Source organism: Protopterus annectens, chromosome 10.part0 (assembly GCF_019279795.1).
Source record: "Protopterus annectens isolate FY-2018-M chromosome 10.part0, PAN1.0, whole genome shotgun sequence".
Classification (NCBI taxonomy): Eukaryota; Metazoa; Chordata; order Ceratodontiformes; family Protopteridae; genus Protopterus; species Protopterus annectens.
In genome coordinates this window covers 1,473,832,104-1,473,849,069 of record NC_056744.1, presented here as the reverse complement: position 1 = coordinate 1,473,849,069, position 16,966 = coordinate 1,473,832,104, and the positions used below count along the sequence as shown (strand labels likewise).

Here is a 16,966-nt window from a genome sequence, read left to right as displayed (position 1 = left end):
CAGTTTTTACAAAATCTCACCAAGAAGACACTGATAGAGAGACTGCATTTTATACAGCATCCATCATGGAGAGAGGTAGGTTAAAAATAAAAATGCAGCTGGGTGCACAAGTTCCAGGATAAAAAGGATCCCATTCCTGCTATGCACACTGGTGCAAGGAAAAAATGACAGTGTAGAATCCTCAAGTTAAAGAAACATTCCTACAATGGGGCTAGGTCAGGCCCAGGGGGAGGATGGCTTCTCTGTTATAGAAGAGGTAGTAGTCCACAAAAAACACAAAAACTGACAAGCCAAAAAAGAGCCATAAAGATGATAACTATTGAGAATAAGGAAGAAATTATGTATGGCTACTATTACGCAAGAAGTCCAAAATTTACAAATAGAAGATATTCAAAAAGATTGAGAGAGAAATTAGAGGAAAGAAAAATACTTGCCAAAAAACTGTCAAAGGTTATGCAAATGTGTGTTCAATAATACAACAGATCCATGAAAAACATTATACAGACCAAGAAAATTTGGGCCATTAGGAAAAAGAAGTGACAGAGGAAATACGAAAAATCAAGAAAAAATCTAGACATGGGAAAGAAAGAGAGAGCTGATATGGTGCAATATTTATGCAAAGGAGAAAGCCAAACTAATCAATACAAAATAGCAGCTCCAAAGATATTTGAAGAGTAATACAGGCAGAGGCACCCAAATACAGAAAATTTCACAATATAAAAAATATGATCACAAAGTGGGAACACAGACTAGAGAATTAGTAAAACAGAAGTTAAACAAATAGAAGCTGAAGTTATGGAATACCTGCAAAGTGAAGGATTTAGTGAAGAAAGGCTAACACAGGTTATGTCAGAGCATGGTGAACAGTGAGTCTCCAAAGTAAGGAGAAACAGGTGGAGTTGGAGATATCTGAAGAAGAAATAGGGACATGGGAAAGAAAAAGAGATTTACACAAATGAGAAAGCAAAACAAACCAATTAAAAAAGCAGCATCAAGGATATTTGAAGAGAAATACAGGCAAAAGCATCTGGATGTGGAACATTTCACAATACAAAAAATAAAAAAGGGGGAAGTAGAAAAGAGGATAAGCAATGGAGAAGTTAAAGAAATAGAAATGGAAGTTATGGAGTACCTGAGAAGTGAACAATTTGGTGCCGATCCAGGTCTGGTAACATCACAGTATGATGGAACAATGAATCCCCAAATTAAGGAGAAACAGGTGGAACGGGAAACATCTGATCACTTGCCAGATGAAGATACTCTGGAGCCTTCACTAGGAAGCCAATACAAAGGTTCAGCTGGAGTTGCATAGGAAGGAGCAGGAAACAGTGGCAACTCTGACACAGTCAAAGCTGACTTCCCATATGAAAGAGCAATGGATGACACACAGGATGCAGCTGAAGAGATTATGTCACATTAAGAGGTTTGGAAACTTTCTGTAGAATGCCTGCAGGAAACAGAGAGCAAAAAATGTGCCTTCAGTTTATAAGAAAATTATCTAAAGGAAGAGCTGCTTCATTTAATAAAGATAGATCGACATATTAAGATCAGTGAAAGAAATACATTACAGAAAGTCAATAAGACTCAAAATGTGAAAAATCTGATAGAATACATAAATACAGTAATCAAGATTATTAACAGAAATTCATGTTATATAACAGAAGTATATAGGACGTATTACTGTGACAAAGTATTACCACAAAAACACAGAGCCAGAAGGAGAAAAATCAAATGCCATCATGGAAGTATCAAATAGAGAAAACTATAAAGCAACTAAGACAAGAAGTGTCACTGTTAGAAGAGTACAGAAGAGGGAACAGATCAACAAAAATACTTAGAAACTAGACATGATAAAATCAATGCACAGTACCAGGATCTATTGTATGCTATTGCAAATAATAAACTAAGTACAGGCAGAAAAATTGTATTAGATATGCAGATAACTAGATATGCAGATAAATATAAAGGAAAAGTACAAAATAAGCAATTCACTGAGGACCCAAAACGTTTTTATAAAGAACTGGGAAACAAAGCAAAAGGAATAGAAAAACCACCACAAAAAAGAAGAAATAGACACATTTTGAAGAAATATTGACGAAGACCCTGTGGAATGTAAAGATACTGAATGGCTAGAAGTAAAGAACGAATAAAAAGTTTAAATGTACAGGATATGAAATGGGATGAAGTAATTGCCAGAGAAACTGAAACAAATTTAACAAAACCTGTTAAATGGAGAACCCCTGGCCCAGATACAGAACCTAACCTCTGGCTTAAAGTATTAATATTTGTACACATCGATTTTTGACCTGAGTAAGCACTACTTATATGTGCGTCCCAAACAGACACCAACCTGCTTAACAACAGGAAAAATGAAACTCCTCCTGAAGAGTGAACCTGCAAGCTATCCTAAAAACGACATACAAATAACTTGCCTTCCGACAATGCACAAGCTATATACTGAAATTAATGTTGACAAAGTATATAGTCATTTAGGAGAAAACTCAATCATGGCAATAGAACAAAAGGGAAACAAAAGAAAACCATATGGAACAAAGGACCATTTGTTGTTAATTAAAGTTATAGTGGAGAACTGTAAAAAGGAGAATAATCTAAGTATGGCATTGATTAACTACAAAAAAGCATTTGACAGTATCTCACATTCATGGATAAAAGAGTGCTTACAGATGTATAAGATAAGATACACTCTACACTATTGATTACATTACAGTGATCATTGGGGGTTGTGCAAGCATTACAATATTGAAGTAGCTAAGAAGTGCTGGATACATGAGCCACAAAGCATTATAGAGAATGATGAAGGTTACATCACATTTTATCACCCATTACTAACAGTTCAAAAAACAGATATGAGAAAAACAGATATAGTAGGCCATGAAAAGAAGACAAAAGTAGCATTGATCACTGAAATTGCTACACCCAGTGATAACAGTGTTTTACTTACAGTGGGACACAAAGTAATAAAATGCCACAATTTGCAGGCAGAAATAAATGAGGGCAATGTGTAAGAAGGATACCCAGACAGTTCAAATAGTAGTAGGAGCAATGGGTGTCTAGAAAAGGAATCATATTTAGATATGCTATCAATACATGTATCTCCATATGAATTACAAAAGGATTCAGTTTTGGGATCATTGCAGGAGCTGCGAAGAGTGCTTTTGGCTAACATATGACTGAAACAACACTCATTTCATAAACTTTAACAATACTTTGACTTAGATATGGGGTCAGTTCCAGTCATGGTACTAGAAACCCAAAAGACTTGGAGAAATTAAACTATCAGAGTGGGTAATTTATTTATTTTATTTATTTATTGCATTTGTTTACCAGGGCAACAAACACAAACTCTAAAAGAGCCCATTTGCAGTGGAGACCCAGTGAGAAAAGCTCCAACAAAAACATAGATACCGAAAATATTAAACATTAATTGGTACAAAAGTAGACTGATACCTGTTCAGAACATTACTGGGGGTCATTTGTTAGTTTTCTTACGCAATTAAGGAAGGAGTTCCATAGCCTCAGATACCAGTTTCAGTTTATGCTTTGCTTTCAACTTATTAATAGTTGTAGCTCTTTGTTGTTCCTCCTTATAGACTACAGAGTCTTTAATGAAGAAAGATTTTGTTTTATAAAAGGACTTTGAAAGTTTTTTTTAGTTGTACTGCTGCTGGCGGACCGCTAAGGTGTTACTTTTTTTGTACAGTTCCCAGTATAGTTCATTAAACTAGCAATGTTTGACCTATGCACTTTTGTAGATGGACACAGAACTCCCATGTATAAGTATCAGCTAAGACTGCAAGGGGATTGGAGATACTACAAGTAAATGTTGACAGCTCATCAACAAAGCATGTGTAGATTTGTCCATTTGAAATCACAAATTACAACTTATTCACTGCAGGGGGTATTTGTGACTTTAAAGGAGAAGGTCAATCATTTTTATGATCAGATTTAACAAGGAACAGAGATATGAGTTATATATGTGGGGTGGGGCAATGTTGTTGAGGAGAAGATGTAGGATGCCCTGCTCCAGTGGGCTATTTTAGTATTTGTTCTAGGGAAAATTTAAAATGACTCATCATGAAGGTATTGTGCATGTACTGAAAGTTTATATGTATACATGTTTTACAATTTTATAGTTATTTCATATATCTACCCAAGAGCAAATGCTTTTGTAGGTTATCTATCACTTAATCTGAGAACCAGTTAATCATTTTACACACTACATTCCATGGCGTGCTGGAATACTCTCAATTTAAATAGTTCAAGTGGGGAGTCAGGGAAATTCATACACAGCATATGAAATATGTGTAAAGGAGTCATAGCCATTGCAAAAAAAAATAGGGTGGCTTGCTATATGTCAAAGTAGTACTTCTGAACTCATTTCAGAATTTCATGAACTTGAGTAATGCTAAAGTTTATTGAACTCAGACAGGATTACTAATTATTACTAAATAATAGAGTTTGTGTTTGTTGCCTAATTCTTATTACTTTATTTGTATTAAATCCCTGTTCCTACCAAGAAAATGACTACAGAACTAACCAGCATTTGTTCTAAATACATGGCATATAGCAAGAAAAGTCAGTAGCAATACTGCACAGTATCTCCTAGTTTGCCCGATTCTCTAACTTGGTTACTGCAAATCCTATTAACAATCTTGTCTTGCTGAGACACTTCTGCCTATTTTTGCTCTTTGCCATAGTTGGCTTTTAACACATCTGCCTCTTTCAACAATTTGGTTGTTAAGGATTTTTTTTTTTGTGGGAGATAATTAGTTCCAGTTTACACTTCTAATATCAATTAGCTTATATGTTTTAACTTCTGGTGAACCTTAAACTGAAAGAATGTTTTGATACATGTTGAGAATTAACTTCTACTGTTTGAGCAGCTTAACTCTTCAACGTGATCATAAAGTTCTAAAACTAGGCACTAGGAGTGTTTTCTTCCCATAGGTCAGTAAAGAAAAAATAAGTACAGCATGCACTATAACATTGTTTTCTTTAGCATCTGCTGTGACAAAAATCCATACCGTTCTATTGTTCTTCTTACCTTTTTCTCCTTTTTGCCTGACAAACATAATCCTTTCCATGACCTAAAAGACCCACTAGTTCCTTGCTTGGTGAGAATTAGTTATAGGAGGCTATCATCTAGGCAGCCATCATGGTTAATGCTGGACCTATCCCCCTCATTCTACCATAGCAGCCTGCCACATGTGAAACCAAAAATATTAGCATGTCTTGTGAACATAATTGAAACTGCAAGTCACTGTGCTAATGCACAGCTTAGTCGGTGCTCATGTCTGATCCCATCTGTTCCATGACAGAACACCCACATCTGCTGGGTATTGATTATGTAATGGTTTTGGCTCTGTTTCTTCCTTAAAGATGGGGGAGCTTCTTCCAACAACTGTGTCATTAATTGATCCAAGGTCATCTAGACTACAGTGAATGATCCATTCCTCTTTTGCTAAATAGTCAACCCAAAGTATTCTTATCAAACCATGCTGAATTTGCACAAGTATTTTGACTATATCAGGATGCTAGAACTTACCATCGTTCCCACAATATGCATCTAATAAACCAAAGTTAAGAAATTATTGACAGCAGAAAGATTCATTAATTAAGTCGCTCCTGTGCTAATGAGGTACTTGGTACATCTGTCCTTGCAGGCTACAGACTATTCACCTGAAATATGCACAGAACAGCATTTAAATGTAAAATAAAGGAATTTAAATAGCATTTTACTTAACTTGTTCAGTTTAATTCACTTGTTTCACATCTGAGCAGCTTAAATTTGCTACTGAATGCTATGGACTAAGACGTACAGTTTTAAGTTAAACAATGCTGACTGTGGTTTGCTTTTAAGAAACTCCAGCAAGGAACTGTAAATGCTATATTTTCAACTGTTCTGCATGCATGGAGCTAGGAACCGAGCCAGACAAGCAAGCTCGTCTTTTTACATGTTAATAAAGCTGGACAGATTTTTCACACCTACAAACATTATTTCAGACAGACAAAATATTTAAAATAAACTCAGCATCAAGTGTAGGCATTTTACTACTACTGTAACAGATCTGATCACTTTACATCAACAAAAAACTAAAAAGCAATAACAATCCCAAAGACTTGGAGAGAATTAATAATTACTAATTAACATTTTAAATTGACAACAGTGAATAATGGAAACAAATGAACAAATAAGTCAGGATAATTTAGATCTGCAGTTAAGCATTACAATGCAAGTGTATGTGACAAGGGAGATACTGCTATCACAGCTATCTGGAATTTTGCAAATAAGTATATCATTTGTTAATATCAGCATGATTTGTATAGGATGCTTGTGTTGCAAATGTATTGGAACTGTATATTATGTGTATATCAAACTAGGTTTGTACAGACATGCTGTTGAAAAGATATTTTATAAAGTCCTAGTGCTTAAAATGTAACTAAAGTGTGCCCTACTGGAAAAGAACAGAAATGTACATGCACTATCATAACTGTATGTATTTTAACAGTGGCAACTGGAATATAGGAGGTTAACTTCAGTCCAGCAAAGCTTCAGAAAAAATTGCTGAAATTAAATTACTTTATGGCAGCAAGACACATAGGTCTGTGATGAGAAGCTTTCTTTATTGTCTTCAGAGTGAACTAAATACTAATTTTTTTATGACTTCCAGCATCTGCCAAAGATTTGAGGTATATTTATTTTCACAGGTAGATTCTAAATACTGCTAGCTTCCAGCAGTGGGGTTTACCTGGGATAGAGTCAGATGACAAGAAATTATGTCATTCTGCAAACTATCCCAGCAGTAATATTTGAGATATTAATTTAAGAAGTCATAGAGAGATGCAGTATTCTGTACTCTATCTTTGACCTGACAACAACTAGAAGATCTATCCACCACTTCTGCCTTGCTCTGAGTAAGTAAGTTACTAGGGAATAGTATAAGTCTCTTAGATATAATCAGGAATATAGCAAAGCTTAGTTTAGATATTTTTCTTTATTTATTTGAGTCTGTCCTGCAATGCTGTTTAAAATATTTCCTGTGATTTTGAACTCTGATGTCACTGTAAGTATATAGCTAGTTTTGTCTTGATCTTTTATTATTTATTATTAAATATATTTAAATCTTTCATTATGGCTGATCTTTGTAGAGATATTTAAGTTTTGAGAGTACTTGCATATTTATTTGGTGACACTGTGGGCCATTCCTAATAGCCTTGCTCTTGGTCAAACTACCATTTGTATTAACAGTAACATTACACAGTAAGATTGGACACCCTTTGTTAAGGGCCTTAAAGTAGCTGATAAGGAGTTGGCTGGTGACAGTAATAACTACATTATAGCCTGGGCAAATGGGGGCATAGCTAGTAAACATGTGCCAGCCTTTCTCAGGTGTGTGTGTGTGTGTGTGTGTGTGTGTGTGTGTGTGTGTGTGTGTGTGTGTGTGTGCGTGTGTATGTGTGTGTGTGTGTGTGTGTGTGTGTGTGTGTGTGTGTGTGTGTGTGTGTGTGTGTGTGTGTGTGTGTGTGTATAAATCAAACCTCAAAGAGTATGTGTGTGTGTGTGTGTGTGTGTGTGTGTGTGTGTGTGTGTGTGTGTGTGTGTGTGTGTGTGTGTGTGTGTGTGTGTGTGTGTGTGTGTGAGCTACTTGGGCAGGGACATGAAGCATTGGTTGGACAGAGAGGGTGCTGGAGGTCTTGGCTTGGCCACTCAGCTGAGATCTCAACACTATAGCTGTGCCAGTGGGGAGTCTAACTGGGGATTTGGAAAAAGAGGGAGAAACCAGTCCCAGACTGACTGTGGTCTCTATGTGCTCTTAAGGGAAATTACACTTGATGCAGAGAGCTGCATCTGGTAATACTGTATGTGTACCCTGTCATCCTCATAGTGAATGTCCCCACTGGTGCCAGTGGTGAGGATTAATGCTCCTTGATTACTGTTCCAGTGGTAGGGTTTCACAATGTAGATTTAAGAGCTGTTTTTAGGAGATATACAATCATACCTGTAATTTGGAGTACTGTTCCTGAAGGAGTTGACGTTGCACCCTTGCTGGAATCAAGGAACACAACAGTTGGATCAGCCAAAGGATTTTTGCAAAGAAACTTGTGGTAATCTCTGACCATATAAATTGGTCAGGTTTCCTTGAAGCAGGAGGTGAGAGGAGTCTAAGTCCATGGATGCATTCCCTTGGACATCTAGCACTGGAGGGACAGCTAGTGCTCTAGGTTTAGTTAGGCCCATGTGAACTTGTTTTTGAGATGGCATTGAAAAACTTCATTTTATGAAGGGTATCACCACAGGAGGCCTCTGGTGAAGAATCAGAGAAAAGGGTGACCTCAGTCCCTGATTCATAAGTTTCAGCAAAAGGGATCTGAAACACATATGCTAGTTCATCTGCCTCTGAATCATAAGCATCAGAATCCTCATGTGGAGCTTATACCCCTCTCTTTTTAGAAGAGGTTCTAGACTTAAAAACCTTCAGCCAGTACAACGGGCGAATCAGAGAAAGCCTGGGAAGAGGAGGGGCTAAGCCACTCCCTCACCAAGTTTAAGGCAAGGTGGCAAGCACTGCTTGGTTTGCAGAGTCTTATGTCTCATACCATTTAGAACAGCCACCTTGGAGACCTTGGTTTGTGGATGGGGGACCATAACCTCAACCAAGTCAGTGCGAATTTTTTCCAGAAATAAAACCCTGGAGATTCCACCTTCCTCTTCAGTAATGAGGATACAAGCCTCCAAAAATTAAGGATCTTCAATCTCAGGAGGTACAGGGGAAATGACAGTCTGGGAGGACATGCAAGACACCAATGGCTTGGTGGCCTACAAACTGATCGTACCATAGGCCTCAAACAAGACTGACTATGAGTAGAGGGCTATAAAAGAGCTTCTCTACACCCAAAGACACCAGTCACAGAAAAGATGGCATCATCCAATGGAATGTCCTTGGTCAATAGACACGCTTCCCTGTGTCTCATATCAGAGTGTTTCTTTTTTTTTGGTGGAAGGTTCCTGGAGGCCTTAGCCAATGCCATGGCACTGGAGAACCAGACAGGCTCCTCTCTTGTTTTAGTTATGAACTCCTTGAAAGACTGACACCTTTTTAGGATTGTCCTTGAGATGAAATGCAGGTAGAATCCATGTCATGCTCTCATCCAAGGTAAACTGTGCACAGACTGTTTAAATCTTTGTGGGGAATCTGCTTTCTGCACATAATACATTTATTCATCTTTACATACATTTCTGAATCAGAAACAAAATCACTGTCAGATATATGAGTAGCAACAAAAAGATAACATAAATTCCCCTAGCTCCTGGAAGTAGGCTAACCAATAAACTGAAAGTGCTGCAGAACATACGGCTATGCAATACTAAAAAAAATAGCTGTAGATGGCATCACCTGATGCACCTCTTATACCACTGACATCCTTGCATCCTAGTGGAAGGGCCTTAGTGGAAGCCCTGGAAGTCAGGGAGGCCATCTGGGTTTCCTGAAAGCAGGATATCCCAAAAATGAGGACTGCACCAAGGAGTACTGTGACAAATATCTAGACAGTTACAAATTCTGACTGAAAATCAATACTAAAAGAATGATGCACTAAGTCAAATTTTGAATATCAGGTTTAACAGTGTGTGTGTGTGTGTGTGTGTGTGTGTGTGTGTGTGTGTGTGTGTGTGTGTGTGTGTGTGTGTGTGTGTGTGTGTGTGTGTGTGCGCGTGATGCTGACTCACACCAGCGTGAGTGTGCATGTTTGTGTATGTGCATGTGTGTGCACTCCTGAGTGTGCTGTAAACTGGCTGAGACATTAAGCCTGATTTGGTGATAACTCAGGTGGATATAAAATATTTCATGGCACTTACTGAAAAGAGTAGGGTAAGTTCCCCAGTCGCATAGCTCTCAACTGTCCAAATGTCTGCAGAATGTTCTGTTTTTTGCCTCATATTTTGGTCTGTTCCTCAAAAGAATTGTAGTTTTATGTCAAATCAGTGAGGACTGAATTCATTAAATAATGGCAGACATTTATGTTTCTGACTTTATATCCTTCAGAAAATGCATAGTAACACAAAACCTTTTATACTAGCAACCTTTCAGCTTTATACATGCAATATTTAAAATATGTCCCTGTTTGTGGGCCTTTTTTCTCTATTATTTTTGGCTTTGTCCAGATTTCTTGTGCTAAGAGACTGTGAGGTATGCCCCATTGTCCTAGCCAAATTTCTCCTAATCAGTATGAATACTATATCAGTTCTCCCCTTAAGAAAGGTCATTAGCTTACTTGCACTAACCCAGTCAACAAAGTGTAAGTAAGAAATCGATAAATAGATAGTGAAACTCCTTCTCTTTTTGAATGTAGCACAGAACATTGTAGCTATCCCCCCCCACCCCCCAATAAAATGTTACTAAATCTCCTGATGATATTAAATGTCTTTAAGTGGGACAAAAAAGGAAAACACAGCCTCTGTAACAAGCAGTCTACATAGCCAATGAACAATCAATAAAACGTGCAACTAGCTCAGCTGTAAACAGTACTATATTATACAAATCCGGTATACGTAGAAAGCAGAATTAGAGCCATTCAAAAGAGGTAAAGGAGATTCTTTTTATTTTGGAATAACATTAGCAATGCCCAACAACCCCAATCTCCTTCTGGTCCACAAGTTCATCTTGCACTCTGGACTGAGGCCAGCAATGTGTACAATATGAGACTTGAAGACAAACAGCTTGCATTCTGTGGGTGGACAGAGCAGTCACAGGGAGATATCATCCCTGATGAAGGGGAGGACTTTGGTACACTGGATGTGCAACCCTCTCCAATTTGCCTTCAGAGGGACATTTGCAGTGCCCACTATGTTGAGTGAAACATTTCCATACATTCACATTCTTCAACTGGACCTCAAGCATTTCTTGGATGAGTGCTTTCTCTTGAATTCCATTGCATATGGAGTACACTTCCATGTCTTCCCTCAGCTGGTGCTCTTGGTGTGGGGTGTAGCCAGATTCCTCCACCCAGGACAGGTGAGCTAGCACCAGCGACTCAGTTCTTTTCCCTCCCCAGTTCATTCTTTCTGAACTATAATCATGTGGGCTCCAGTCACACCCTTAAAACTCTATGCCACATGGCCAGCAGCCTAAAGAGAATTGTAACTGCATACTGAACTCAAAAAGAAAACAAACACAAGACTATGAATATTTGTTATATACACAGAAAATATCTTAAAGGTACCCTTACACTCTAAAAACAAGAAGTTAAATTGTGGAATTCCATCATTCCAGCTATTAAATTAACATGAATTCAAATCATAGAAGATGGACCCTGATGTACAGGAATTATGATAACAGTGGTGATAAAAAAAACTTAATTGCATTTAATAAACTCCAGATGAAATCAATTTAAGCTTCACAATAAACTTTGGTTTAATTACATACATTTAAAAGCAAATTCAATACCCAGATAAAGGATTTATAAAAAAAAAAAAACAATTCCAAAACCACAAATGAGAGATCATATTAAGCTACAGGTGAAGAGAAATTCTAGAAGGCCAATCTCTACATTTCAGGAGACTTTAACAGTCATGTAGTACTGTGCAAAGAAAATGCTTCCATGATGTGGGACAAAATATAACAAAACAAGTTGCCAACAGCTCTTTACAAAAGATCAAACAAGTTACATGCTCCACACAGTAGAGATATTTACCCCATTTGGGCTGCCTGAGATGTTTCTTCATTCTGCATTTTAATGCCAGAGTTTAACAGCAGCTTCTGGGTGCATATCTTTTGAACATGTAAGAAGCTATGTGAGTACAACAATGGTTTAGAGGAATTGTTTGACATGCTAGCCAAGCAAGTCAATTTTTTTACCCCCAGCAGAACTGACCAATAGCTCTACTACCATATCGCAAATGGCACATTTGTTCCATTGAAGGTGACAGCCACACATTTCCTTGCAAGGCTGCAAAGTGGTTCTGTCTTCAGATGAGGGAAGCTGAAACAGTAGACAGAATAAACTGGACACATTGGTCTGTAAAATACTCAGTGACAGATGAGATGGACAAACTACAGCATCAAAATCTTCAGCATCAAAGGAGGAATTAAAAAGGAAAATGAGGGGGGGGGGGGGCTTCTGCTATTTACATATGCCAAGCCAAATATGACCTCCTGCCAACGCAGATTGCTAGCTTGGCTTCTTGACACCATTGAAAGCAAGTCCTAGTAATAGTGATATATAGGTTTTAAGACTATATTCCTGGGAGAAGGACATCCTTAATCTCAGAAATGGAAACCCACAAATTGTACGTAGATCTTAAAAGGATGATACAGACAGTACATTTGAGAATTCATGCCTGTATTAATGAAGAAGGCAGGAAAATAGCAGCTCATAAGGAATGAGAAAGTGCTTTTCTTTTTTGGAAAACATAAACAGCACAGCATAAGCTTAAAATATGCGGTCTTAAAATACATCTATCATTTCTAAGTTCATAATCTTTATTGGTGGATGCCATTTGTTCAGAATTCCTCACAATCACCATAATGTGCAGTTCTGGGACATTCTGTTTACCCAGTGAAACCAAGTTACCCATAATTCTGTAACACTGCCTCTTCATGTAACTCTGGCATCATCATCCTTGCTTAAACAAACCATTTGCCCCTTGTTCTGCCACATGACATCTGTAGATCTAAGATAATCCTCCATACTTTCTAAAACTATATGCCCATTGTTCTACCTATCAGATCTTAGTGTTGCTCTAATACCATCTTCAACCCACTAAAAATACTGCTCGGACTTCTGAACCCCTTTTTCACTTCCACTAAGATACCCTCCTTACCTAGTGAAACCATGTGTTTGTAGTTTTCCACCATCACCTCTCTGTGCAATGTTTTGTCCTCTTTGCCCAGCATCTTCCATTCTTCTTCTGAAAAGCCAACAGCAACATCTTCAAAGGTTTTTGGTGCCTAAAAGAAAACAAGACTTTTTTTTTTTATCTTCCATCTGTATGACTGTAAAGACAGATCAGGAACTTTAGTGAGAACAAAGCAGGAAGAAGTAATATTTGCTGACCAACTTATAAAAATCATGTATCCAACTCTGTGAGAGTGAAGGGCTAAACCGCCAATTTGGCACCCTGTCCATTACCACTTTGCCTTTTTTACTACATGGCCCCCCAAAGCTACACTCCATTACTCCATGTCTGGTCAATCCTAGGATCTGTATAATGGCAGCATCACCTCCATCTTTGTATCAATACCCCAGTGTTGCAACCAGTATTCTGTTTGTTTTAAGTCCCTGCCCTCTCACTTTCCTCCAGAGGGAGCATCCTGAAATAAAGAATACCCTAAAGGACATTTTTCATGCCCCTCCATTTCCAGTCTAATCCTACAATTCACATTCAAGCCAAGATGGATACTCCCAAAGTAAAGCACCATGAAGAGGGGCATTCATGACAGCACAGCTATGAGGATGAAGATCCAGCATTTCAGAAGGGACTTTCTTCCTGAAGGCTTTTACTTTATCTTTTTTTTTTTTTTTTTTGAGCAAAACAAGTAATTTACATTAATGAAAATAGACTGTAATGGCAGCATGTTGCAGCATGTACCCAGCCTGTATTTGGGTGAGATTATCTGCATTAAGTATTTTTTGTATGAAAGTAGTGGTTTCCCACATTACAGGAAGCTTTCAAGATGCCAGTAATGTAGCCGAGCTTGTAGAATGACAGCCAAACTATGAATTCTTATTTGGAGTCTCTCACTGCCATGGTGCAATCTAGATGTGCATGTACAGTAAATTAAACTTACTGCATCAATCCATGAAAGAAAACTGAATGATTTGAATGAAAAACACACTCCAAAGCAACTGGAGCTGATGGCTAGGCTTGTTTTGGCTGTAATTCACTATCAGGAAATTAAAAACCTTCCGGCTCAATAACTGGAGAATGAATTAGATGATTAGGAAAACAGAGCACACAAGCTGAATCACATGGTTAGTGCGACAGTCTACCCAAGGCATTTTGTTTTGAAGGTGACAGAGATATTACTTTTGAAATAGCAAGCTTTTTAAGCAATCTACAAGCTTCAACAGTTGGATTGTAACAGGGTATTTTAAAGGTGCAGTTACATAGTCAGGGCATCCATAGGTTCATAGGTGTGTACTAGCCTAACAGCCCTGGAGCCTATATAAGCCTAGCCTAAGAAAATTCCCTGGCATCATCACACAAAAAGTTAGTTCCCAGTGCCCCTGTGAAGGAAGGCCACTGAAGTGATCCCTGGGGTGAACTTCCTATTGCCCACCCACTCGTCAATATTTTTCTTAAAAAGGGCCAGTGAAGTGCTCTGCTTGATGTGAATGGGAAGTTTGTTCCAGAGTATGCAAAGTCTCAGGGTTAGGAACTTGTCCCTCCAGCATGTTCTGTTTATTGTAGTAATGAGGTTAAGGTCCCTGGAGTGTGTGGCACGGAGGGATTGGGATTTCTTTAGGTGTAGCATATCTAGCAGCTCTGGGTCAGACATGGCTTTGTAGGTCAAGCAGAGATCGCCTCTATGTAGGCGATAAGAGACAGAGTATAGCTGAATTTTTTTGAGTGGGCATGTGTCTAAGGCCTAAGATCCTCTTAGTGAGTTTTTTTGTGGCCTTTCCAGTTGTTGTAGGTGTCTAGTGAGGTACATACCAAATGGGGCATTGTATTCTATAATAGGTCTAATGAGGGACGGGTAGAGAGGGATTATGACCTCTTTCTTCCTGGATGAGAAACCTTTTGTAATGAGATGTGCCACATAGAAGGACTTTCTGACTACAGTGGCAATGTGGTTATCAAAGGACAGGTTGCTGTCAACCTGTGTCCCAAGGTCTCTTATCACACCTTTGGTGTTTATTGGACTACTGCCTATGTGGTAGTTCATGGGCACCGAATTTTTCCCAAAGGGAATGACAATGCACTTTTTGGCATTGAGCTTAATGCTATGGTTCTGGCACCCATCACTGGTGTTAGTGAGGCCTTTTTGTAGAATGTCTACATCAGTTGGAGAATCAATAATGGCTCCCAGTTTGCAATTATCTGCGAACTTGGTCAGCCAGAGTCCTTTTGTGTTGGCTTGAACTTCAGAGAAGTAGATGCCAAACAGGAGAGGACCTAGGACTAATCCCTGTGGGACACCACTTGTAACTGGTCGGTAGTTAGATTTGGAGTCCGCTACTTTCACAGTGTGGGTTCTATCAGTGAGCCAGTTGGCAACCCATCTTATTACATAGGGGTTTATGCCTAGTTTAGTGAATCTAACTATGATTCCTGAGTGAGGGATGGTGTTGAAGGCCTTGGAAAGATCTAGGTAGGCTGTGTGAACTACCTTGCCCTCATCCACAGCTCTGGTTTCAGACTTGAAGAAGTCTATCAAGTTGAGCAAGCATGACCTACCTTTCACAAACCCATACTGCATGGGGTCCAGAGTTTGGAGATTCCCTGTGTCCTTATTTATAAGATCCATGATAATGCACTCCATAGCCTTACATATCAGACTTGTCAGACTAATGGGACAGTAGTTCCCAGGGTCTGTAGTCACTCCCCCTTTGTGAAGTGGGATGACCGTAGCAGTGTGCCATTCAGTAGGAACAAAGCCTGAAATGAGGCTGTGATTGAACAGGGTACTCAGGTGTGGTGTCAGTTTACTTTCTAATTTATGTAGAACACAGCCAGGGATATTATCGGTCCCATGGAAGCTGTATTTTTGGCTTTGGACAGTGCAATTTTTACCTGTGTAGCCACGATAACAGGGACGTGGCATTCCTCAGGTATTGTGATAGGCCCTTTAGGGGGGGTGAGAAGGGGTAAAGTTCACACTGAACCTGTCAGCTAATATGTTGGCAATATCAGTTGGTTCTGTATATGTATTGCCATTGTGCTGTAACTCAGAGCAGATCTGAGTATTGCCATGCAGATTCTTGACATAACTACAGAATGCCTTGTGGTTGTCTTTAGAATCTGCAGCAATTTTGTTTTCATAGCTATCTTTAGAGGATTTGATGATGGTTCTCAGTTTTGTTCTGAAGCTAACAAAGGAGTTTTTCCAGTCTTGGGACTTCAGCCTTTTCTGCAACAGTTTTTTCCTTCTGTTGTAGTTTGTTTATGGTGGGGGACCACCAAATTGGCTTCCTTTTTTTGGAGAAGAGTGTCTTGGTTCTGTTTGGTATGTCTCATTCCATGCACTTATATATGTGCTCATACAGTGCATTGGTGTATGATTCAGCAGTCATGCACCTATTTTCCATTTGCATGGGTGTCATGAAGTTAGCCACCTCTGTTTTTAGAAGGCCAAAATTGACTTTAGAGAAGTTTTTTACGGTGCTTTCCTTTAGGGGGGGATGAGGGTGGGATGTGGATAACCATGGTAATTAGCTTGTGGTTAGATCTGACCAGGGAGGAGTTGATTACTGGTGTAGAGCAACAGTCACCCATGTTAGTAATGACCAGGTCAAGGATGTTTCTACCCCTGGTGGGGGTAAGAATTAATTGGTCCAGGGCATTGGAATTAATGAATTCCAGAAAACATTGAGCAAGTGTGTTGGTACATGAGTAATTTTCCCAGTTAATAGAGGGGTAGTTAAAGTTTCCCAGTATAAGGGTATTGGGTTGTACCCTAATATTTTCCAGTGTGTTTCGGAATGTGGAGTGGGAGTCCTGGGACATGGTGGGGGATCTATAGCAGGCTACAACCTGGATTGCAGTTTTACCCAGTGTTAGTTGTACCTGAAGTATCCCTGATGTGTTACGTTGGGCTACTAGTCTAGAGGTGTGCATATCCTTTACGAATATGGAGACACCACTGCCTTTAGTGCTTCGGTCCAAGTCTAGGGGCCGAAAGGTGTGGTATGAATTATAGCCTGGTAGTGTCGGGGTGCTCTCCAGAGTCTTGAACCAGGTCTCGGTCACTGCACAGATGTCGATGTTCTCCATTTTAATTCA

General features: G+C 38.9%; 1 protein-coding gene across 1 annotated transcript in view; it reads right to left on the bottom strand.

Moving 5' to 3' along the window:
- LOC122813662 (zinc finger protein 181-like) overlaps positions 1-16,966 on the bottom strand; it is an 84,742-nt gene that overhangs the window by 36,454 nt on the left and 31,322 nt on the right. The window contains exon 2 of the mRNA XM_044086104.1: positions 12,842-12,968. Within this exon, the coding sequence (XP_043942039.1) occupies positions 12,842-12,968 (127 nt within the window). The remainder of the gene's footprint in view (positions 1-12,841; positions 12,969-16,966) is intronic.